General features: G+C 33.7%; 1 protein-coding gene and 1 long non-coding RNA gene across 2 annotated transcripts; one reads left to right on the top strand and one right to left on the bottom strand.

The window, feature by feature from the left end:
• Window positions 1–10,669: 10,669 nt before the first annotated feature.
• Window positions 10,670–14,366, top strand: LOC107872183 (ubiquitin C-terminal hydrolase 22). The gene is made up of 3 exons (XM_016718957.2): window positions 10,670–12,116; window positions 12,617–12,735; window positions 13,044–14,366. The coding sequence occupies exons 1-3, from the start codon at window positions 11,335–11,337 to the stop codon at window positions 13,805–13,807; spliced, it is 1,665 nt and encodes a 554-aa protein (XP_016574443.1). The 5' UTR covers window positions 10,670–11,334; the 3' UTR covers window positions 13,808–14,366.
• Window positions 14,367–21,041: 6,675 nt separating this feature from the next.
• On the bottom strand, window positions 21,042–22,957 carry LOC107854020. Its single transcript, XR_007056909.1, has 4 exons — window positions 22,679–22,957; window positions 21,933–22,022; window positions 21,415–21,828; window positions 21,042–21,324 (listed from the first exon to the last, which is right to left on the bottom strand). It is a non-coding gene; the product is annotated as an uncharacterized LOC107854020 (long non-coding RNA).
• Between the last annotated feature and the right edge of the window lie 2,474 nt (window positions 22,958–25,431).

Here is a 25,431-nt window from a genome sequence, read left to right as displayed (position 1 = left end):
CTTTTTGGTCAATGAAAAATACCTTTTCACCGACAAAAATTGTGCCTAACATACCATCTCCTTTTTTACAGGCTTTTTTTAATCTCTTTGTCATTTTTAAAAAAAAAAAATATCAACCATGATAAAATTCACCATCATCCCATTAATGGAGAAGAAAGGAAGGGAAAAACAAGACATCATTAATGGAGAAGAAGGAAGAAACAAAATAAAAAATAGTAAAATACAAAAAGAAAAAAGTGAAAAAATTTTATTACACGTGACATTTTTTAATTTGTTGGTTCAACAATTTTTTTCTCACGCGCGTCTTTTGAATGACAAAATATATGCGCTGGAAATTCAGTCAAAATGATCCATTTATAATGGTTCTTATAACTTTTGTGAGGTAATAGGTCGCCCGCAAAGTTAAAGTGTCTTTTTGAAAATCTTAGACAACTTCAATGGTGATTTTATGTCTTTTCTCATCTTCTCACCAACAAAACTAGCTTACAACCATTAAATAAAAATCAAGGTACCTTCAGTGTAGTAAAACCACATAGTAAGGATAGTGAATCTTAATCTTATAACTTAACTCATTATGGTTTATAGAACATTTACCTCCATCACATCACATTCACTTACCTATGCATTCATTCCTACTACCTTCAAAATCTTATAAACATCACTAAGTCCTCCTTTCTAAGATTTTTTCCACGTGAATGTTAAATTTATAAACCACTAGTCAATAGCCATCCATTCACAACCTATGATTACTTCTACTACTAAATAGCTAGTCATTATGAACTCATTTCCTATTTCAACTAAAGACGCAAATATTTTAGCTAACCACTCTTTCTACTGACTACCATAGGTTTGATAATCTTGAGACACCTTAACCAATATCATAAGAATATAACAACCCCTACACTCACATTCCTCTGGAAGGGTTATGAAATTTGATTTTTCCGGTATTTTCAAAATTACTAGTATTTTCAGAGAACATAAGACACAAATCAAGTATGACAAAAAACAACAATAAGTATATACAAAACATACAACAAATAATTAAAATTATGTGTATGATACCATGAGGATGATAATGCAATGTTCACGACCCATCATAATGAGTATTTCCGTAACCAACAACATGAGGTATTTTCACGACCAATCATAATAATATATTTCTACAACCACGTGAGCCAATATTCACTCATTAATTCCACCATCCATGAATTTCCACATGTTTCATATGCCAACAAGTATGAATATATTACAATACACCATTGTTACCACATTAGGCATTTCAATAACACAATATAATTATTCACATGTATTCAAGGCTATCAATATCACATAGGACCCCACACGGTCACACATATCACATAATGTTTCGATTTTAATAATTACGTCACATATAAGTCCCCAAACAGGCACAACACATAGGTAGCCATTTTTCTTGATTAATTCTCACCCTTAACATGTATTTTGTACCATCATTTACTACTTAACCCAGTCTAAAAGAGTTAAGTCATAACCTATAATTTCCACAAACGATCCCGAAATCAATTAAAATCAAGAAATATAGAATCTACGCATCAAAATATAGTCAATGATACATATATTGTCTACTTTTAATTCGGGGTCAAAACGGCCCTCAAAATAAAAAAAGAAAGGTAAAATCGTAACATTACTTCAAAAATGTGATTCCCATATTTTTAGGAATCTACAACTGAAAACCCAAGTCACATTGAGTAAAAAATGAGGTTCAAATTGAAGAAAAATTATTTTTGAGCTTGATCGGGTAAAATCTTTAAAATCCGTGTTAAAATCAAGAATAGAAGTTATTTTGAAGGTTAAATTGATAAAAAAAAAAAAAAAAAAAAACAGCAATTATAATATTAAAATATTGTTCATGTGAAATTGGGGAATAAAATTAAGCCCTAAGATTTTTGGGGTTTTGAGAAATTAATCAAGAAATTAGAGCAGAAAATGATGAAATCTCACCTTAAATCCGTAATAGAATCAAGAAATAGATGTTAATTTAGCTCCCACAAGTTTCATTTTTAAGCTCTCACACTATTTTAAAGTTTAAATCTCAAAAGAAAAGGTGAAAGAATGGGTAAAATGGCCAAAAGGGGGAAAAGGGTTGTTTTATACACTACACCAGATCTAGAAAAACCTAAGTTTTTGAGTCCAACTCGGACTCGGACTCGGCGTTCGAAATTAGTTAGGATTCCGATATGCACAAACAAATTATGCAACCACCCTAAATTTGATGCTCCAGACTCAATAGGGATATTAGAATTTTAAAAAATATTGTTTTCACAAAGTTGACCCACAAAATTTGAAATTATAATTTTTCAAACTGAGGGTCGAAATGAGATTTAAAAGCATTGAAGAATTTAACCACCCTAATCGACGTTCTGAATACATTGGAGAAGTCGAATTCTCCATCCGGGGTTGTTTCGACCAAATGTGGGTCCCATACTCATATTTCTAATTTTTTAACTTTTCGATCAACATGTCAAAATGAGGGTGCATCGGGAGCTGAACCAAAGTTCTACCTAGACTAAAATCAATATTCCAGAGCTGCTAGCGCAGTTTGTTCAGTCATCTATCGCACGACTCAAAAGATATCTACGTAAGTTCAAAATAAAGCTCTTGAAGCCACCAAAAATTATAATACCGCACAAAAGGCAGAAAAATGCATCAAAAACTATATCAATCACCCCCACACTCCAGAACTAACACAATGCAACTATGAGGAGGGGTAAAATGGTTAAATCGCATAAAATTTTACATATTTCATCAAATTTTCAAGTCGTTACATCATAACTCTCCAAGTTTTGAATGATGATAGATTTAGAGTCTCCATAAATATATAATTAGGGAATCTTCATGTTATATGCCATTTCAAGACCAACAACAAAAACTTGATACTCTGTGACTGTTAGAGCATGTTTTACATAAAACGAAGCAAATGACAAAACTAGCCCTTTTTGTAGATATCAACACAACACCTTCCCCAGCACCATCTCAACATAAAGCTCCATCAAAAAACATAATATATTTTGAAAGTTCTTTAATGAACAATACATCTTTATGTGAAAACTCATCCACAACTTCCCATTCTGCTGAAAAGGGGTGATTGGTGAACAAATCGCCAAGTACTTATCCTTTTATAGCTTGTTGAGGTGTATAAGCAATGTCATACTGGTTAAACATTATGGACCATCTCATTAGATATCCAAAGAGAACTAGTCGAATCATTACAAACTTTACAGGATTGACTCGAGAGATTAGCTTAATGATATATGCTTCAAAGTAGTGTCATAGTTTCTTAATCGTATAAAATAGTGTTAAACACATTTTTTCAACATGTGTATAGTCCAACTCAGACCTTACAAAATTTTGACTTAGATAGTAGCTGGTAGTACCATACTAAGTGATTGCTCTTGTAATGTGATGTAGAGTATCAATGACCTCCAAAGCATTGGTGCCCCTAACATATGCGGGTTCAATAGGTACTTTTTGATGCTTTCAAAAACATTTCGATATGATTAATCCTAGTGAAAAGAGACATCCTTTTTCATTAGATAGTTAAAGGGTTAGCATCGTCCAACCAAGTTAGATATGAACCTTCGAGTGAATGCTTAATTTTTTTGTAAACTATGAAGCTCTCTTAAAATTCTTCAACTCAAGAATTTTTTGTATAGCATCAATCTTTTTGGAGTAAAATTCAATTCTAGAGTGGCATACAATGAAGCCGAGAACTTTCCTGAAGTAACTTAAAAGTGCATTTGAGTAGATTCAACTTCAATTCAAATTTCTATAACATTCAAAACAATTCGACGGTCTTCAAGATGGGTCAGATATGATTTGTTTTTCCCACAAAGCCATTAACATAATATTCCACCCTTCTATGAAATATGTCATCAATAATATTTTGCATTGCACATTGATAAGTGGCACCAACATTTCTTAGACTGAAAGGCATCAACTTGTAATAATTTATTCCTTTTAAAGTTCAGAAGGTAGTGCACTCTTCATCTTTTGGAGAAATTCCTATTTGATTATACCCAAAATCCTAATCCATAAATGACATAGTTTTATGCTAGTTGTAGCATCAACTATGAGTTCAATAATTGGTAGTGGGAATCATCTTTTGGACATGCCTTGTTCAAGTCTCAAAAATCAACGCAGACATGTATTTGACCATTCTTCTTCTTGACAAATACAATATTGGAGATCCATGATGGGTACTTTACTTCTTGAATAAATCCAGCTTCAATGAGCTCATTGAATTTTGCTTCGATTTGCATTGCCAATTTAAGGCAAAATATGCGATACAACTGTTGTAGAGGAAGTGCCCCACTTTTGATTCCTAAATGATGAGTAGCTACCCTAGGACTAAGTTCGGGCATTTATTTGTATGACCAAGAAAAGACAACTTTGTATTCAATCAAAAGCTTGAAATATTATTTTTTCCTCTTAAGGTGTGAGAAGTTTGTTATTCAAAGTTGGGTGTGGATCCTCTAGAATGCCAAAATTTATATCCTTGAGCTCATCTATAGTCGACTGTATGCCATATTCTAGTTGGGGGGAGCTTTTTGAACATCATCTTCCACTTTATCATGGCTGGATTGTCCTTCACCATTATGTAATACGATATGTTAACTCTTTCTTGCTCCTATTTTGTCTGTCCATGAGATTGGTTGGTAAAAGTGATGGTTCTTTTATTTACCTTCAATGGACCATCTGTAGTAACAGATAAAATAATATTTATTTTCATGTGTGATGGGAAAGCACTATGAATTTCCTTGTCATCAATATCTTCAAAAAAATGTTACTCTTTACACTCCAACAACATCTTTCCAAATACTATCTTCCTCATGGTTCCCAAGCAATAAAAGACAGAGGTGCTCGAGGTGGTGATATCCCCTTCCACATGGTAAGTAGCTCCATTTCCATTTGTGTATCCTAATCTATCAAATACAAACACAGGAGGTATTAATCTTCATATGCGGCCAAACACTGAAATCTATTTTTTTGGTTTCTTCTCTTTACCTTTCTTTTCCCCATTTGCTAAGATGTGGTGTGATGAATCTATTTCCTTGCCTTTGCGCTGAAATTTAAAATGCTCCGGCGATATGAATCCCAACCTAAACTTAAGGTGGTGTCATAATGACCCCGCTTTCTCAACTTTATTTGGAACTCTATAAACCCATGTATCTTTTCACTAGTGACTTTATCTTTGAGTTCATCTAACCTTACTGTATTAGAGAAGTTACAGCCTAATTTTTCAATTAGTGTGAATGTCTTTTGATCAAAGTGCTCATTTATATGATCAACTAAAGTATTATATTTTAAAGACTCAAGAGTAATAGACAGGACTTGTACAACTGGGACATTCATATTCTCCTTTAAATTCTTGAAATACATTGTGTCTCACTTCTTTCCTCGGAGGTTGAACTTATTGAGTACATGCCTCTAGTAAAGGTTGTCCCTCTCTTGGACGCTCAGGTGAAATATAGCAAAAAAATTGAAATCTCCTTATCCTTCTTTGTTTGCATGTCTCCTTGTGATGATGAAAGCTTTTGAAGATTATTTCAGTTCTTTCCTTAGACATATTAACAACAACTCATTGAACTTAAAATTTTTCTTTTGAATCAACAGCAGTTAGTTGGTTGGTGTTGGTTTATCTATGTCTAATTCACAAGAATCAAAGTAGAATTTCACATCTTCAAAAGTATTTAATTTCATATCTGCAAAGTATGACTTTGTCTCAGTGAAAGGATTTATATATGTGTTAATTTTAACTACTTCACCATCCTTCATATACTTCATGCATTAATGTAAAGTCGATGAAACCACTTTATTTTCATGCATCCAAGGACATCCAAGAATCAAGTTGAATGATGTTTTGGTATCTATAACATGAATTAAAATGTTTGATTTCATGTTGCCTATGGACAACCCTATACGAATCTTTCCCGTAGCTTGTTGATTTAAACCTTAGATAGTTATGTTACTTTTAGACAATTCACTAATAAAGATTTCAAGCCATTTGAGCACCATCTTTGGCATGATATTGATTGTTGAACCATCATCACTCGGCATGGGATTGAAATGTTATTCTCATATAGCTCTTACAACAAACAAAGTCTTGTTATGTAGTTTAGATCCAATAACAAGTCATTATCTATGAAGGAAATTACAACAAACAATATACAACTTTCATATTAGCATGATATTCTCATTCCATTATTGGACGATGCTCGTCTTTGTTTTTATTTTTTCCTCTATGCAGGAAACTACAAGTGTCATAATAATTGACTATCTTCAAGGAATTTTTGCAAAAAGAAATCATGCAATGTGATAGACCTTCGAATCTTCTATAACAAGAAATCATCAATCTTCTTGTTAATATCAAACTTAATATTTTTTATAATTATAGACGATCCACGTTGCCCCTACTTACTTTTGGCTTACAAAGTTGTATCCTTGGAACCACTTGATGTCTTCATTTCTTATGAGAAACCAAGGTCTAACTGTCATCCTCGTTATCATTGAAGTTCTCATCTAACTCTATTGAATCTTCAAAATTTTATCTCGAGGTATCAACTTTAGCCAGCTTGAGACCCCTAAATTGTAATAAGATGATTCTTGACATAGTTTATGATGTTGAGCACTTCTTTTATTAGCTACAGAACTAGCATGATTTGCATCTACCATTTCATCCATATCAATGATGATTTTTTCTTCACTTACTAAAGCCATGATTCTCTTCTTCCAGACAATATTTTCCTGTTGGGTGTCCAAAGACGCGATGAAACTTATAGCACCTTATTGATTTCCTAGGGCCTATTTGATTGAAGAAGATCAGTGACTTTCTTATATAGAAATTTATCAAGGATCATAGATACGTCTAAATCTGAAAATGAGTAAACATTTGGTTCTAAGTCTTTCAAAGTTGAACGGTGTTTCTCCTTCCTTAGATGTTGCCTTGGGGTTTCATCTTTCTTCACTTTTTGCTTGGTTGTGGCCTTTATAGAAGTTGTTTTTACCACCATGAATTCATTATTCTAGATCTTTAAGGACATAGCTTTCTTGAACTCCTTTTTTTCTTTTGTAAGATCAGCAAAAGAAGACATTTTCCATAACTTGCAATGCTCAACTCATGTCATGTGCTCGTGTAGCAAGTTCTTTAAATGTTCGTGGTTTGATTTCTTATAGTATGTATAGAAGAACCCAATATATTCCTTGAGTCCATATTTCATAACAGATATTTCAGAAAGGCAGTTTTTATGGTCCAAACTCAATAATCTCCAATGATTGATGTAATCCATCACACGCTCATTATTCCATTGATTAGTTTTAATCAACTCTATCATGCTCACAGTTCTTCGAGTGTTCTAAAATTAAGTGAAAAATTATTTCTCTAGATGCTCCCTACTATCAATTAACTCATGCTCCAGGTCGATATAGTAGTCGAATGCATTCCTTTTAAGCAAACAAATAAGTTAGTTTACCAAGAAGTCATCATGTGTTCCAGTGTTGCTATAAGTTTTGACAAAGTGGACAATGGGTTGTGTCAGATTTTCTTTTTCATCAAACTACTGTAGTTTTAGTGGTTTATAGTTCGTTAGCATGGGTAGATAATGAATTCTGTCTTGTATAAGGCTTTGAGTAATACAATAAACTCTGTGGTGCTTCACCATATTGAACCCTGATAGTATTAGTTATCATGTCTTCCAAACTGGTGGACAGACAAAGCAGCAACTAAAGCAAATTGTTTATTTTTTTAAAATTTGGACTTGGCAAGTAACTCATCACCATCCTTGTTTTATCGAATAAAACTGGGTGGAAAATCAAGGACGTGGCTCTACTCTCCAGGTGCAAAGAACTCCAACTTATTCATAAATTGAGCGATTTGAAGATCTTTATCCTCAAAACTTTCAATAGCTTACTCCATCATTGCAACCTTCTCTTCCATATCAGTTATGTCGGCCATCAGGGTACTGACCTTTGTTGAAACTGAAGATACATTAAATATTTAGATTCACTAAAATTAGCGTCGGTCTGAGAGAGTCCATCACATAAACACGTATGTCAAGTTTTCCCCAGGGGTTATAGATCCAACCCTCATATAAGATTTATTTTTTGTCCTTTCTAAAGAGGTGAAGTATTCAGATTCATCTCAACCACTAGACTTAAACTTGCTTTGAGTGAGTAGACCAATATGGTTGAGCTCATCAGATGTGGCAGAAGTAGAGTTCTTGCATGAAACACCATTTGTCATTTCGAAGTCCATTGTGGTAGTTGAATTTGATTGCAGAAGGAAGAGATGAAGAGCAGAACTGGTCCCACTAGGCATGGCAAAGTTTTTTCGCAATAAATTCTTATAGTGCTAAAAATTAACTGCAACCGAAGATAAATAAAAGAAAATATTTTTATTAGATGAATTTTGCAGATATAATTTTGTTGTTCTCTTGATTACTCTCTCCTAATTTTTTTCATGACCCGAGTGAATTTTGTAGCGTACTTATCTATCAAATGATTTGAACCTCTTAGAAATGAATTTGGATCTCCAAAAATGTCAGATAGCACTTCGTCGTATTGAGTTGATCTCCGAACAGAACTTCGTTGGTCAATTCATTGAACAATTGTATAGTCAATGTAGATATTTTTCTTCGGTGCTTGTAGAAAATTATGTAACAATCCTATTTATAGTTGTAGAGGTAGGCAGTATAAGTGTAAATAACTTCTTATGCCTCATTTTGATTGGTTCATCAATTCATCAAGCTTATCACAAATGCTATGTAATAAGGTTGCTTGTGATTGACTAAAAACATGTCATTTTGAAGACTTGTCGATGTTTTACTGGCTCTTGAATTTGACTTGCCTTGTCACGTCATTTGAACATGTGGCCTTATCGTATTGGTCTTTAATTTCATTGGGATGCCACATCACTTAAACGTGGCATGAGTTTGGTCTTCAAAATGAAATGAACCTTGAACTTAAATTTAATTTAAAAAATGAACTTATTACATTTAAAACCCTTATTATCTTTAACTCAAACGAACATGGATTCAATCCAAATTTGATATGAATTTGATCCAATCATTTTTATTTGTCTATAATAACCTGATTAGTTACCTAAACTCTCACCTTGTCAGTGAGAGTTCAATTTTTCACATTGTAATTCCCTCCTCCGTTTTCTTAGCTTCCCATGTCCCCCAACTTAAAAAAAAATACTTGCAATAGTTGTCAACACATCATCATTTGCTACCTCTAACACGATAGTGGATAGAATCAAGTCTTGCTTTCATAATTGGCATATAATTGGGCAATACTTACAACTTCTATTTACGAGACAATTTATATATGATCAATTGAACGGACTCACTATACTTATTGAGATCTCCCGAGCTGTCTGCATCTACGTGCCATACCCTTCACTACTTTTGCCTCCATAGTCCATAGTTTTTTCATCATCCATTCAATGGATTGTATTTGGGTTTTTTCTCTTAACGTCGTTTGTGCAATGATTTTGGCATGATAATTAACAACCATGTCAAGGTATATTTAATTCAAATTCAAGAAAAACATAATCAAATCTGAATTATTTATACGAAAAACTAATGTTGAAAACAGTGACGGGTCAAACCAAAGTTCGAACAATGTAGGCTTTGGTTTTAAATAATGTTTCGAAAATATACTACCCAACTGAAAGCACCACAACCTTCGAGGAAAAAATGCCTCTCATCCTTGGTCCCAAGAAATTATCAATTGAAAAACTGAGCCAAATTCAATTAAAAGTTGTAAGTTTGATCCGAAATAATACCAAGGGAATGATTTGTGTAATATTATAAGCTTGCTTTTTGCAAAGGCTATTTGTGGATGACAATGGATCCATTTTTTATTACTTGACATAGGTCCCAAAAAGGATTGAAAAAGAATAAACTTCTTTTTAAGAACTTATCGGTTAATGAGAACATTATTATTAGAAAAAGATGTCCTAAAACATGTTATTGAATTGAGTGAGAGGTCCCTTTCTTTCCTACTAATGAACCCGAAAATTACGTAGATTGCTTTGCTTGGGAGCAAAATTAATTATTAATAATAGAGGTCCTTCGGGACTGGCTCACTGGTTTGGAGGGTGATAGCCCACCACAGCTGTCCGAGATCAAATCCCCCCTCAATGCCTTTGAGCCATGAGCCTATCGCATAGGGCTTGCCTAGTGCGGTTTACATTCCCGTGTGGTTTGCAGACTATTGCATCGGGGGTTTACCCAATGCACACACAGTACTCACCACAGAGTGCTCATCTGAAGGGTAGAGGCTATGGCAGAGGGTGTAACAGCTGCGAATTTTTCTGAAAAATTTCCAAAACAAAAAATAATAATAATAGAAACATTTCACTCATAAGTCATACTTCACTAAAACAGACAGGACCAATTGGGTCAACAGGGTGAGTTGTAATTAATTAGACGATCACTTTGTAGTAATTTAAAATCGTAGTTATTTAAACTTCAATTAATGTGGCATAAAGAATAATAATTTCAAGATAAATTTAAAATTTAACTTCTTTTTATATTAGCTAAATGAGAAATTAGGTTATCCATCATTTATACTAAAATAATAAAAATACTATTTTATATAAAATTAAAATAAAATATTTTTGTGAGATATTCTAACTTGTCTCATCTCTCGTATACCAAACCACCCACGGTGACATAAAACTACGCTTGCTAACTAATATCATCTGTACATTGCATTTTCTGTCTTCAAAATCCTTTGATCTTCTAACTGAAGCCTACTGCCAGATTGAACTAGAAGATACCTTTTGTTTTGTCTTCATTTCATTGCTGTCAGCAAACATCATCATGCATGTTGGAACAAAAAAGAACATTCGTCACAACCCAAACAAATCAAATTAGGGTTGTATCTAAGTACAATATCTAATATTAATAATTGCACGGCCCCGATCTCGCCACGCATTGGGATGCACAGTTACACCCGTGCTCTCTCCCGCAGCAGAATACAGTAATAGTCGGTCTCCCTTGTTCTCCAACACAAAAAAGCGCCTCCTCCTTTTTCCCTTCCTCTCCATCACAAGTCTCTGTTTCAAAAATAAAAAAAAATATCTTATTTTTTTTAATTAATTCTGTTAGTAAGTTTAGATCAACCCATTTATTTAATTATAGTTGTATTTATTGCTATTATTATTATTATTATTATTATTCGTTGATCAGCTTACTGTTTTTTTCTTGATTTTTTTTCAGCTTAAGTTTGATTGTTTCTGCGTAGATCAAATAAAGTTTTATTTTTTGATATTTTTTTTGGTGATTTAGTATGTGCTCAAGTAACTCTTTGTATACAAATCCAAAGCCCTGCAAGCATCTTGCAGATTACAAGGTGAAAAATGGTTTATGTGGATATAGTTTGATCCAAGATTCTTTTAGGACAACTCCGTATGGCAAGACAACATTGGAATTGTCGAAATTAGAGACAAAACCCAGATGTAGTATTTGTAGTGGATGTTGTAAGGGGAGATTATACATGTGTTTGATGTGTTCGTCAGTGGTGTGTTGTTTGTCACCTGAATCAAATCATGCTCTTTTGCATAGCCATAATGAGAATGGGCATGAGATTTTAGTGGATGTAGAAAGGGGTGAGCTTTATTGCTCTGTGTGTTGTGATCAGGTGTATGATCCTGATTTTGATAAGGCTGTGATGTGTAAACACTTAATGGGGTTCTCAAGAATTGAGAATGGGGTTGAGGGGAGTGAGTTGAGGTTGAGTAAGAGGAGGAGGTTGAGTTTTGGGATGGATTTGGATTCGAAAAATATGAAGAGATTGTTTTTTCGGAGGGATCATAAGTCGAAATCGTGTTTTCCCTTAGGATTAAGGGGTTTGAATAATTTGGGGAATACTTGTTTCATGAACTGTGTGTTGCAAGTGTTGCTTCATGCTCCCCCTTTGAGAAATTACTTCCTTGGTGATAGACATAACAGAGAAATTTGCAGAAAGATGTCCTCAGATCGATTGTGTCTGCCTTGTGACATTGATCTTATGTTCTCAGCTGTGTTCTCTGGTGATCGGACCCCTTATAGTCCAGCTCGGTTTCTTTACAGGTTTGTGACAGTTATTAGGATTTATCTCCTGTGATTGAACTCCGAATCGATTTATATGTGTCTCTGTTGTTTAACTTATTGATACTAGATACTTGGTTATAACAGGATCTGCAAAAATGCAAAAATGTTTTATTCCCACAAATGCACAAATTTGCTTTTAGTTAGTATTAGAGCTGTCTCATCAATTATAGCGCAATTCTGAAACGGTTTCACTGAACCCATATGTTTTTACTTGTGTAGATTCTTAAAGAGTTTTTTCGATAACCAAGATTTGGTGAATTTCTTGTAATACCGGACCATATGCAAGTATACAATTTTCTTATCATGGCAAAATAAGTGTATTGAGATTTTCTCTATGCTGCTATATCCAGTAAGATAACATCATCCGTCAGCTTAGATCGGCTGCTTATTCGTGGGAATTGTTAACGTTGGTTGGAGACTGACATGTTGAATACCTATGTAGTGATTCTTTTTGATTGAATTGTTGTTGATGTTTTCAGTTGGTGGCAGCATTCTGAAAACCTTGCTACCTATGAGCAGCAGGATGCTCATGAGTTCTTCATTTCAATGCTGGATAGGATCCATGACAAAGAGGGGAAAGCGAGTTTGGCCACCAAAGGTATATTTTGCTGAGAATGGTTCTTATTCTTCTTGTCTATGCAGGACTTTGTCAGGGGTCTGTTGCTTAGATAATGGTTCATCCATTTCTGTTTGAAATGCAAAACAGTTAGATATATAGTACAAATCTTGTCTGTGTGCATACTCAATTTCCTTTCCTGGGATTTCAAATTTTCGGTCTGTACTTCCATTTGAGATCGATTTCATTGATGAGAGGAGTAGTAGTCATGTATTAAGACATTGAGACCTCCAGAGTTTTGTGGCTTCCTCCTCTTCTTTGTCTCTGCTAAAGAAGCATTTCTTAAACAGATAATGGAGATTGCCAGTGTATTGCTCATAGGGCGTTCTATGGGCTCTTGAGATCTGACGTCACTTGTGCATCATGCGGTTTCACGTCAACAACTCATGATCCTTGTATGGACATTTCTCTTGACTTGAGTGCCTGCAACTCCAACCGAAAGGATTTTGCTTGTAAGTCCAGCAAGCCAAATGAATCTCTTATAGGTTGCTTGGACCTCTTCACAAGACCAGAAAAGTTGGGATCCGATCAGAAACTGTACTGTGAAAATTGTCAGGAGAAGCAAGACGCTTTGAAACAAATGTCCATCAAAAAGCTCCCACTTGTTCTCTGCTTTCATATAAAACGATTCGAACATTCTCCTACCAGAAAAATGTCCAGAAAGATCGACCGCCACATGCAATTCCCTTTCTCATTGGACATGAAACCATACTTAGCATCTTCAATTGTAAGAAAAAGATACGGGAATAGGATCTTTTCGTTTGACAATGATGAATCAGATGTTTCTACAGAATTTGAAATATTTGCAGTGGTCACACATTCAGGAATGCTGGAATCTGGTCACTATGTGACTTATTTGCGTTTGAGAAACCAATGGTACAAATGTGATGATGCATGGATAACTGAAGTCGATGAAGAAGTTGTTAGGGCCTCACAATGCTATCTGATGTACTATGTACAGAAGATGATATACCACAAGAGCTGTGAGGATGTTAGCTGCCAGCCAATGTCATTGCGAGCAGACACATTTGTTCCGATAGCTGGTTGCTGCTAGAACTACTGAGTTTGTGCAACGGACTTGAATAGCTTGTTTGCATCATTGGGGTCACGAACCATGAGGGTAGGTCTAGGGGACTCTCCACCAGCCAAGGCATTCCCGTAAGAGGGATGAGTCTCCAAATTTGGATTGCAAGATCAAAAGCTGAAAACTTGTGGGGGAGTTTCTTGATGAGAATTCTTACAAAGATGGAGCCAGCAGCTTGATGGCATGTTTGGTCCAGAATTATTTTTCCTTTTGAGGCCTTAAAAGGAGTCTTATGAATGTACAGTAACTTAACAATGTCAGGGGCATCTTTCTTTTGGACCCTTTCTCATCTCTTCAAGATTCTGATGTTGTTCATTATTGGCTTCTTAAAAGTGATTCCATTACCTGCTGGTTTGTTTGAGATTGTGTTTAACTTATAACATGTAACCTAATTTATAATTCTTATAATACTAGATATTATTGACCCGCAATCAAGTATTTTTGTATTTTTTTAAGTACAATTAATTTGTATCTTTAGTTTTAACTTTTTCTTTGCTAATTATATTTGTGGTATTTGATTTGAGAGTCATTTCCATCTCTTTTTTATGAATGTTATTAATCTGTCGTACTTCTAATGCATAGATATGATATCAAGGCTTCAATAGATTGGGATCAGCGTAAGCAAGCATGAAAATTGACTCATCTATTATACCAAAACATTTAGAGATATTGTTGGTTAAAATTATGCTGGTATTAATCAAATGTGAGTGTTAGTTTTGCATAAATAAGTTATGCATAGTTCAATTATTGATGCATTAGTTGTCTCAAGACTTTATTTTACATAAAAATAGTGTGTAAGTATATATATATATATATGTTGTGTAGAGCGCGGGCGTTGCCCAGGCCCCACATGCTATTCATTTTACAAAATTTTGGGCAGCGGCAGACAACAAAAACCAGTAGTAAATTTTAATGTTATTGAAAGACTCGGACTCTGATCTATTGCTGTCATCATTCTCCTGCCACGGCCTTCTCTCTGGTTCTTATGCCTAGAAAATCCATTTCCTTCATAAAATTGCATCTTTCCGTCATCACCAGTGTTGTGCTTCACATCCTTGTTAAGTTGTATTCCAGTGTTTTTGGAAATTTCAGGAGCAGTTGAAACTTCACTGTCCATTGTTGTTGTTTCCATCACCATTCTTTAATTTCTCAAGAATCCCATCTATATCACCAAAAAAGCGAGGATTAAGACTCCCATCTGTACCCAATTGTCGCCGTCTTACCATGAAACCCAACAAGACGGAAGCATAAACCAAAAAAATGACAAAAATGCAGTTAGGGTGACTTTTAATGCAAGTGTGTATTTGCATACCCATTTGGGAGTTTGTCAACATACGTGAGTAACATCTTGAGTTTACTTCTGTTTTTAGAGGCTAGTCCAGCGTGAATTTCAACAGCCGCAGTATCAACTACTTGGTTCAGTCTACCAACCCACCATAGCTGCTGCTACAATACCCGCCGCCATGGCAATTGTGCAATGACTGAATAGAACATAATACACAAACACATAGAAAGTTGTTGAAATTCCTACTTCTTGTCCACTTCGCTTCTTTTTTTGACTATCTTCCTGTTCTGTGAAAGAGCAATATGTAAAGAAAAATGAGAAATAGAGCTCTTGTTAATATCTGAGACATGACCAATTACATCCAGCTAAGTTATTATTCAGTATCCACAACTATATTGACCCCAATGATTACAATAAGTCGCGACGGTGTATAATTATTAACACTAAACAGCTTACTACAACACTAATGATTCATTAATCATAATTACTATCATTAGTCATTTCTATGTATAGTCAAGCATTCCCATCATTCAATATTACGATTAGCTATTACAAACGCAAACTTATCATCGTTAAAGCTATATCAGACAAAATTTATGACGTAAGTACAGTACAGTTAGATAAGCTGTAGCAGTAAAATACAACTGAAGATGCAAAACAAAAGCAAAATCCATCAACCAAATTAAAATAGTAAAGTACAAATTGAAAACTAACGACGATGAAACTGAAGATGCAAAACAAAAGAAAAATCCATCAACCAAATTAAAATAGTAAAGTACAAATTGAAAACTAACGACGATGAAACGCAAAAGAGTATTCCTAATCGTTACCATACATCACTGTTAACTATTACTATCACTTCAAAGTAACCTCTCATCATTCAATATCATCATTAGTTATCACTATCATCTGCCACGATTCATCAACCATTACTGTTAGCCATCATCAATCTAACTACTATTTATCACACCACCATTAACCATAATCAAATACATGAAATAAACAAAATCAACATTGAAGCAGTGGAAATTCAGATCTGTAGAACATAAAAAGAAACAACTTGAGTAAGACCAAAAGAAATGAAATACACAGTAGAAATATTTAGAAGTTTTTAGAAGAAGATAGATTGAGTTTTTTCCGGATATAAATGCATCCGGCACATCAAATTCTGCATTGGTTGTACAAGTTGATTTTGTATCTTTTTAACACTTTCACATACTATGTTTTCACACCGACAGACAAGGAGGTTAAAGGTGAAAGCAGGACATGGTTAAATTAATTCAATTGGTCTTCTTCTTAGCATCAGGGATAAATTAAAATAGTAGGTAACAGATATTGTAATACCATATTTTCTTCATATGTGCAAAAGATCAAATAAAATAATAGGAGGCGGAAAAGCTTTATCTTGAACGCCCATACGTTGGGTAGTTTACTACACCAACATGCCAAGAAGGACTTGCACTGTCTTTACATTTTTGCAGTTTTCTCTCCTGACATCACACATAAAATGTATCACCAGTTAGCGAAAATAGTATTAGAGAAAAAAAGATCTTATTCACATTACAGAAGCTTTACAGTTGATAAATCTGTGATAACTCACAAGAATGAACTGTCTACTTACGCATTCTGAATTAAAAAAATAATATTACTAAAATAAGAACGGTAAGATCTCTGTTTTTACAGCATGATGACCAAACACAGGATAATAAGTAATGGCTCTAAATGACTTCACTTACATCACTTTCATCAACTTGTAGAAAAAATTAAGCTTCAAGTAAATGGAGAAAAGTGCTATATAGAAAGAAATGGCAACACTGAACGTACATTTTGAACATTGAAAATCTCAACTGGTTGAAAAGTGATAGGATTCTTTACACAACTGAGTTAGATAAATATCAACATTTGTATGGTAAAAAAATTCAATTGGCTGTGATTGCAAATATCGTATAAGGCATAAATTGGGAGAGTATGACGTGAAAGATTTATGGAAAAGCTTTTTGAATAATCTCATCATAAACTATATTATATGTGGAGTTATCGTCATGACTTTCTGGATTTGGGGGTCGAATTAATATTTTGACATTATTCAAAGCTTTTGCTCTTGATAATGCAACATAAAGTTGACCATGTAAAAACACTGGTTCCTGAAAATAAATTCCAACAAAATCTAACGTTTGGCCTAGTGCTTTATTTATAGTCATAGCAAAGCATAATCTTACTGGAAATTGTGTTCTTTTAAACTGGATAGGTAATTTTTCATTTTGTGATGTCAGTAAAGGTATTCTTGGAATGAATACGTGTGTATTTTTAAAGTCACCAGCTGCAATTCTTACACTTATAACATGTGTTCTAAAATCACAACATGTTAATCGGGTACCATTACATAAAAACCCTCACAAGGATTCAAACTCTGCAGCAACATAATCGGATAATTTTCTTTTAAAACTAATTTATATGGAGGCAAACCAGGGAGATATAACATCTGCAGAAAATCTTCATACTGACTTTGATCACTTGGTTCCACAGTTTCATTATTGCAACATATATTCTAGCATCTGTTGAAAATTTACTAATAAGCATATCATTTATTTCATTAACAAACTCATTTTTGGTTGTAAGAATGGCATGAGAAGTCGTTGAATTTGGATTACAGAAGAACTCATGAATATTTGGAAATGTTGTGTCAAACAATACATTCAATGATTCTTTTTCAGTGGTAAAAGGAACAATAAAGGAGTTGGAAATTTTAATTTTATTTTTTGAATTAACGAATTCTTTTTCGTTTCCAACTCTCATCAGGTATTCACAAAAAGCTGGATCTGTTTTTGCACGCATGTTTTCTGACAAATGTAATTTTTCTAGTTGATTCCAAATATCAGAATATAATAAACTTTGATAAATAAAATTATCTCTTTTTCCATTTCGAACAACCGGCAATGTTTGTCTAAAATCACCACCAAAGATAACAACTTTACCACTAAAAAGTATATTTGTGTTCAACAGATCTTTCAAAAGTAGATCAAAGGTTTCAATCATTTTCTTTTTTGCCATCGACACTTCATCCCACACAATTAATTTAGCATCTCTAATTAAACAGGTTAGTGAGCTTTGTTTGCTAATATAACAAGTAAAGTTTTCATCAATATCAATAGAAATTTTAAAGCGAGAATGAGTTGTACGACCACCAGGAAGGATAGAAGCTGCAACTCCAGAAGTTGCAGTTGCTAAAGCAATCAATCCCTTAAATCATACTGTAGCTAATAAAGCTCGGTATAAAAAAGTTTTACCTATTCCTCCTGGATCATCTATGAAAAAAAACTCCTGCTTTGTCAGAGAATATTCTATCTATAATCAAATTGTATGTTGCTCGTTGTTCAATGTTTAGCTTTTTCTCCAGTGATAATTCTTCTTCACTAACAATAATATTCCTTGCAAAATAAATTTCTTTAGCTTCCTTTACAGTAGTAGAAGGATAGAAGTTTTCTAAAATTAATTTAATCATTAATGTTGTGTCCCATAGAACATAAGATGTCGTTAATATTGTTTAGAACTTTATACTGAATATTTTTTGCTTCACTATTTGGTAAATTTTTGAAGTCCTCAGACATACGCATTTCAAATTTCTCCCATAACTCTTTTGGATTAGCCGGATCACAGTATACCAACAATGTAGCGAACAAACGTCTTAAACTACATGGCATTTGATAGCTAACAGCTTCTTCCATACATTCAGTCAAATTATTGTCACATTGAAGCAAGCCTCTCTTTTCAGCGGCCTCTCTAAATGTACTATAGGGTACTTCATCAACAATTCGTAAATCTTTGTAGGATTTTGGTGCTCTTACATTCATTAACAATAATCTTAAATAATATCTTTCTCCTTCTGTTGAATGACATGTTACAACACGTCCAATGACGTTACCTTTTGTTTGTCGAGTCCACATCTTATATTGCACCCACCATACAAAGTATTGCGAAAATTCTTTATACAGTAGATTCAGTTTTTTAGCATCGTCATTTTTGTTATTCATAACGAAAAATTCTGTCAACATTATTTTTCTAATCATAGGATTATTCACAATTGAATCAAAGCTCGTTGTTGTCTTAAAAGAAATAAATTGGTGTCCCTTAAGATGTACTTGAAGATGATAAACACTTGGATTCATTTTGTTAATTGGAAAAAATAAATAAACACCATGTAGCTTCTGGTGGAGATACCCATCTGGCAGATTGATATTCTTTTATTTCATCTATTTCTATTTCCATATCGTTATTGTGTATGTGAAATGCAATTTTGTCATGTCCCTTGCAGATATACTTATAAATGTATTTAACAGCTCTTATATCGAAACAAATTTCAACATTTATATGACAGTTGAATTTGCTAAGCAAGAATGGATTGTAAGGGACAACCCATGAATTATCAAGATATTTGGTTTTGACCTTTACAACATCTCCTGTTTTTCTCTTTCTATAAATTGGGTACGAATTTGATCGGCAAAATTTTTTGGATACTTGAATTTGTAATGACCTTATTTTCGCATACATAATTTCATTGGATCTAAATTGCCATAAGGTCCATGCATCATATATAGTCGAACAAGTGACCGCAAATATTATTGTGAATTAGAATCAGGTAACTCGGCACAAATGACATTATCATATGATTCTGGAGTTAGTAGTTTGTAGTCATTAGTAAGAATAACAAGAAAATGTGCATGGGGTAAGCCACGTTTCTGAAATTCTATCGTGTACATAAAAGCTGCAACTTTTTCAAAGATGTTTCTTTTCAGTCAGTCTGTCTTAAGTTCTTCAATTTTTGCTCTAAACACTCTACTAATTAAATCAGGTCTATTTTGTGCCTCATCAGTTGATAATAGATGGTCTTTTATCTCTAGCCATGATGGTTTACCAGTCATAGTTATGAATAAATCAGGTTTATCAAAATGTTGTACTAAAGCAGTAGCATCTATGTATCGTTGCCGCATATATCTTGGTCCTCCAGTAAAGCTAATAGGAATGAATGTTTGTTTTCCAATATTGGAAGCATTTGTTTCCCCAAGTCTCAAAACATCGAGGAATCCCTGTAACATTTTTGTTCTAAACAAATTTGGGTTAAATGAAAAGAAATCTAATCTTTGTGTTTCAAGTTTTATGTATTGAGAATTGTTGAAATAATCTTCCAGAATGTAAAATTTCATTTGTTTCATTTTCTCTCATTTGAAGTTTGTAACAGTAATATTCACGGACAGATACAATGTCCTTTTTTTGCTTTCCTTTCTTTAAATTTTGAGCCTCCATGTCAAGATATCCATCAATGGAAGATATACTTTTAATATTTGGTAAATGTTCATGTTCACAATAAGGTCGGCGTTCAGAAATTTCTTTTTGTGGGGGAATTTTTTTATACTGCAGTGCCAGCCACTTTAGCCATATGAAAATAATAATGGATATTGTGGAGGATCATAACATCCATAATAGTAATTCAATATTTGGGATCTATTACTTCGAGTATAAATTCGAACATGAGGTGCACAACTAATTTCGTTGAATTCTTTTTCAACCCATATTGCTGCCACTTTAGATGTACTTGGAAGATTGTATACTCGTTGATCTAAACCAGAGTCACATTTAAGTGTAGTGTAAAAGTTTGATAGGTCTGGAACACCTATTAAGGATTTAAGAAAAATAGAATACGGATTAATTCTCAGTATGTTCATAAGCTTTGTAACTACTAATTCATGAATTTTTATTGAGCAAGCCATTCGATTTGTTATTTCATTATCAGTATCATAAAAGTATAGTTGAAGGTTTCTTGCCATTTGATCAACAGGGAACAAGTCATTTATAAAGTGATACATTTGACCTTGAACTCTGAATGTATAAATACCATCATTTCTTTTTGCCAATTCTTTATCATAATTTATGCCAAGTGATGTAAATGCAAACATATTATTATATGTTCTAATGTATGTTCGAAAATGCACCAATTCTTCAGTATTTTCAAAAAATAAATTGCGTAGTTTAGCTATTACCTGGTTAGAAACTAATTTGATGGAGCCGTTGTTACAACAAAATCCAGGAGGCTCATATTCAAATCTCTTTGCAGCGCAAAATTTACAATGAGGAAACGTCTCTAAACGCACGTATTCAGATAACACTTATCGCATGTTTACATGACATCTATTTTGTTGTCTGTGAGCTGTATATTTTTTAAAATTATGTAATTAGATAATTAGAATGAAATTACAAGTAGAATATGATAGTTTTACAACAAATGATCGGGACAAACCTTTAATAATCTTTGATGCCATATCACATTGGAAGGTAGATGCAGCAAGTGTCGGGCCTAACATCAAGAGACAGTAGTATAGTTTTGCGTAATTGCTATAGTATAAGGGAGTAGAAACATTATGTTCGTCATGGTGCTGAGCTATTTCATACATAGAGAATGGATGAGTCATGTTCTTTTGCTTGTCACAGATAATTGATAAAATAGTAAGATGAGATTCATTGGTGAAGACATTTACGTAATGCATATGTATAGTCAGTTACTTATAATCAGCTGTTCAAATTCTCCAACTATTTTAATAAAGATAAGGTAAAAGGAAAGTATTAGTGGTGAAACCTGTTGTTGCCAAAATAGCAGCAAAGTCTATTGAAACAAGATTTTCAGATACAGATGTAGATGCAACAGATGTTGAACCTAATGTGCAGAGGTAATAAATTAATTTCGTATAATAATTGTACTGGAAGTAGAAAGCAAATTACTTCTGTCATCCACTTTGTATAATATAGGGATAAAATTACCTGTTTCATGAATTACAAACGGGCTGCATATATCTTTTCCTTTTTCTGAGTTATGGTATGATATAGTGCGTTGTAGTTGAGGGCGAACAACTGGTAGAAAAAGAAGACACATTGTTTTTAGGCGCAGACCTAATGTTAGTAGACAGAAACTAGAATACAGAAGAAAGACTGAAGTATTAACAGATCTCACCTTCACTAATATTATAAATTAATAAATTTCACTCTTTTTAAAGATAGAAAAGGTGAATTGTTTGATATGATAATATCACTTGTTTGAGGAAGTGGAGTGGGTTCCCGTATAATATGAGGAATTTGTTTCAGGAGTTCAGATGATCTTGGTTGATTGGATGTACCTCCTACAGTCATACATCAAGGTAAATCTCATGTATCAGAACTGAAAGATATAACGTAAATGCAAAATGATGAGATTCAATAGCCTAATACATGTAGTGGAGCACATATTTACTGTCACTCACTTTCAATCGGGAACAGAGAATTTCCAATTTAGTTGAGGGGAAAAATTGACAAAGATACTTTGGTGAAGTCAGCTATTGGTCGAAAGATAGTATAGATGTTTGTTGGAAGAGGATCGGAAGACGTTAACCAATGACAATTTATATGAGATGCACGTTGTGCCTTTACATGTAATAGATCACGCATTTACTATCAATGAGTTATAATTGGAAGCCGGAATTCTCACATTTACTTTTGCAGAAAAGTTAGCGGGAAAAGATTGGTGAACTCACCCGTCGTTGGGGAAATAGCAGAGAACTCCACTAAAAGAGAATTGTCAGACACGGAGCAGTTTCACGCCAAGCGACCTGTATGTTGAGCTTGTACAGGAAAACCTTCTACATTAGTAATAGTATTTTTTTTTTCCAACTGTTGTTTATTTGTTCGTCGATGTACCAAAAGTGCCTCTTCTTTTTCGGCAGAAAATTGTTTATGTATTTCACGTCGCCGAAGCTTCATCTCAACATTTCTTTTTGCTAAGCGGGACTGATTGTTATTTTTATCATAAGTCATTAGTCCTGCAAGTTTAAAAGAAGACCTTTCATCGCACAAGTTATCTTAAACGTAAATCTTTCAAGCAATGCTTTTTTGTTTGAGACTTAGTTCACATATTGTAATAATTTAATTATTGTGATAAGGAATTTTTAAAATAAAAATTACCAAGTAGAACTTATCAAGCCTATAGTACAACAATCCAAAAATTATATACAAACATATGCAGCACAAGAAAAAATATCGAACACATCCAATCACCAACATTCGCAGTAGAATTCTAAAAATCTGCAGAATTGAATAGAATCTCAGACAAGCAAAAAAAATAAAAATAATAAATTTTGTAAATTGGATAAGTAAATTGAAACAACTATTTTTAGCAAGGAGCCAAGTAAAATGAAAAGAGGGATTATTAAAATGCACTAGCAGTAAAACAAGAAGTTAGTATTCACTAAGGCATTTCGTCAAACAGCTAGCAGACATTCACCAACCAAGAATTTTAGTAAGTCTAACACTAACTTTGATGCAACAAAATGATAAAGCAATGAAGATAGATCAAGCGGAACGCAATGAAGGAGAAAGTGTTCATAGTGAATTGCACACAGAAGAAACGTATCACCTCTCTATGCAATGTCAGCGGCTTCTTTTACTCCTCTTACTTTCTAAAAAGGAAAATTGTACTAATTTGTTTTGTATGTATATTTATTGAAGAATGGGATGAACCAACTTTGTTGAACCCAAACTTGGCTGGACAGTAGCAAGACTAAGGCCAGAATTCACAGTGAATCACATAAAAGAAAAAGACGATATCAAACCAAAAAGGATAAAACTGAAAACCATAATAATGGGCGAAAAAGAACTCAAAGATATTAACAAAGAAAATCTAATCAACGAAAAGGATCGATCAAGCTTAACCTCTAGGATCGATAAAGCCTAACCTCCAATAATATATGCTAAATTGGCACAAGAACATCAGAAAAGTAAATTGAATAGAAGAGAAGTTGATGCGGTGGCCTAAATTGAATAGAAGAGAAATTGGATGCGATGGCCTGAAGAATTTTAATGGATGACACGTTTCAGTAGCATCTGAAATGACCGAACTACCCTTTCATTTCAATGCCAATGACATCAAGCACATATGTTGTCCATGAGGTGTGTGCTATCCACACTTATATAACGTAAATGCAAAATGATGAGATTCAATAGCCTAATACATGTAGTGGAGCACATATTTACTGTCGCTCACTTTCAATCTGGAACTGATAATTTCCAATTTAGTTGAGGGGAACAATTGACAAAGATACTTTGGTGAAGTCAGCAATTGGTCGAAAGATAGTATAGATGTTTGTTGGAAGAGGATCGGTAGACGTTAACCAATGACAATTTATATGAGATGCACGTTGTGCCTTTACATGCAATAGATCACGCATTTACTATCAATGCGTTATACTTGGAAGCCGGAATTCTCACATTTACTTTCACAGAAAAGTTAGCGAGAAAAGATTGGTGAACTCATCCGTCGTTGGGGAAATAGCAGAGAACTCCACTAAAAGATAATTGTCAGACACGGAGCAGTTGCAGGCCAAGTGACCTGTATATTGAGCTTGTACAGGAAAATCTTCTACATTAGTAATAGTATTTTTTTCCAACTGCTGTCTTTTTGTTCGACGATGTACCCAAAGTGACTCTTTTTTGAGGCGGAAAGTTGTTTATGTATTTCACGTCGCCAAAGCTTCATCTCAACATTTCTTTTTGCTAAGCGGGACTGATTGTTATTTTTATCATAAGTCATTAGTCCTACAGGTTTAAAAGAAGACCTTTCATCGCACAAGTTATCTTAAACGTAAATCTTTCAAGCAATGCTTTTTGGTTTGAGACTTAGTTCACACATTGTAATAATTTAATTATTGTGATAAGGAATTTTTAAAATCAAAATTACAAATTAGAACTTATCAAGCCTATAGTACGACAATCCTAAAAGTGTATACAAACATATGCAGCACAAGAAAAAATATCGAACAAATTCAATCACTAACATTCGCAGTAGAATTTTGAAAATCTACAAAATTGAATAGAATTTCAGACAAGCAAAAAAAATGAAAATGATAAATTTTGTAAATTGGATAAGTAAATTGAAACAACTATTTTAGCAAGGAGGTAAAATGAAAAGAGGGATTATTAAAATGCATTAGCAGTAAAACAAGAAGTTAGTATTCACTAAGGCATTTCGTCAAACTGCTAGCGGACATTCACCAACAAAGAATTTTAGTAAGTCTAACACTAACTTTGATGCAGCAAAATGATAAAGCAATGAAGATAGATCAAGAGGAACGCAATGAAGGAGAAAGTGTTCATAGTGAATTGCACACAGAAGAAACGTATCACCTCTCTATGCAATGTCAACGGCTTCTTTTACTTCTCTTCCATTATCAAAAATGGAAAATTGTACTAATCTGTTTTGTATGTCTATTTATTGAAGAATGGGATGAACCAA

The sequence above is a fragment of the Capsicum annuum genome, chromosome 1, assembly GCF_002878395.1.
Source record: "Capsicum annuum cultivar UCD-10X-F1 chromosome 1, UCD10Xv1.1, whole genome shotgun sequence".
In the NCBI taxonomy this organism is placed as follows: domain Eukaryota; kingdom Viridiplantae; phylum Streptophyta; class Magnoliopsida; order Solanales; family Solanaceae; genus Capsicum; species Capsicum annuum.
Note: the sequence above shows the minus strand (reverse complement) of the source record. Positions and strands in the feature narration are given on the sequence as shown.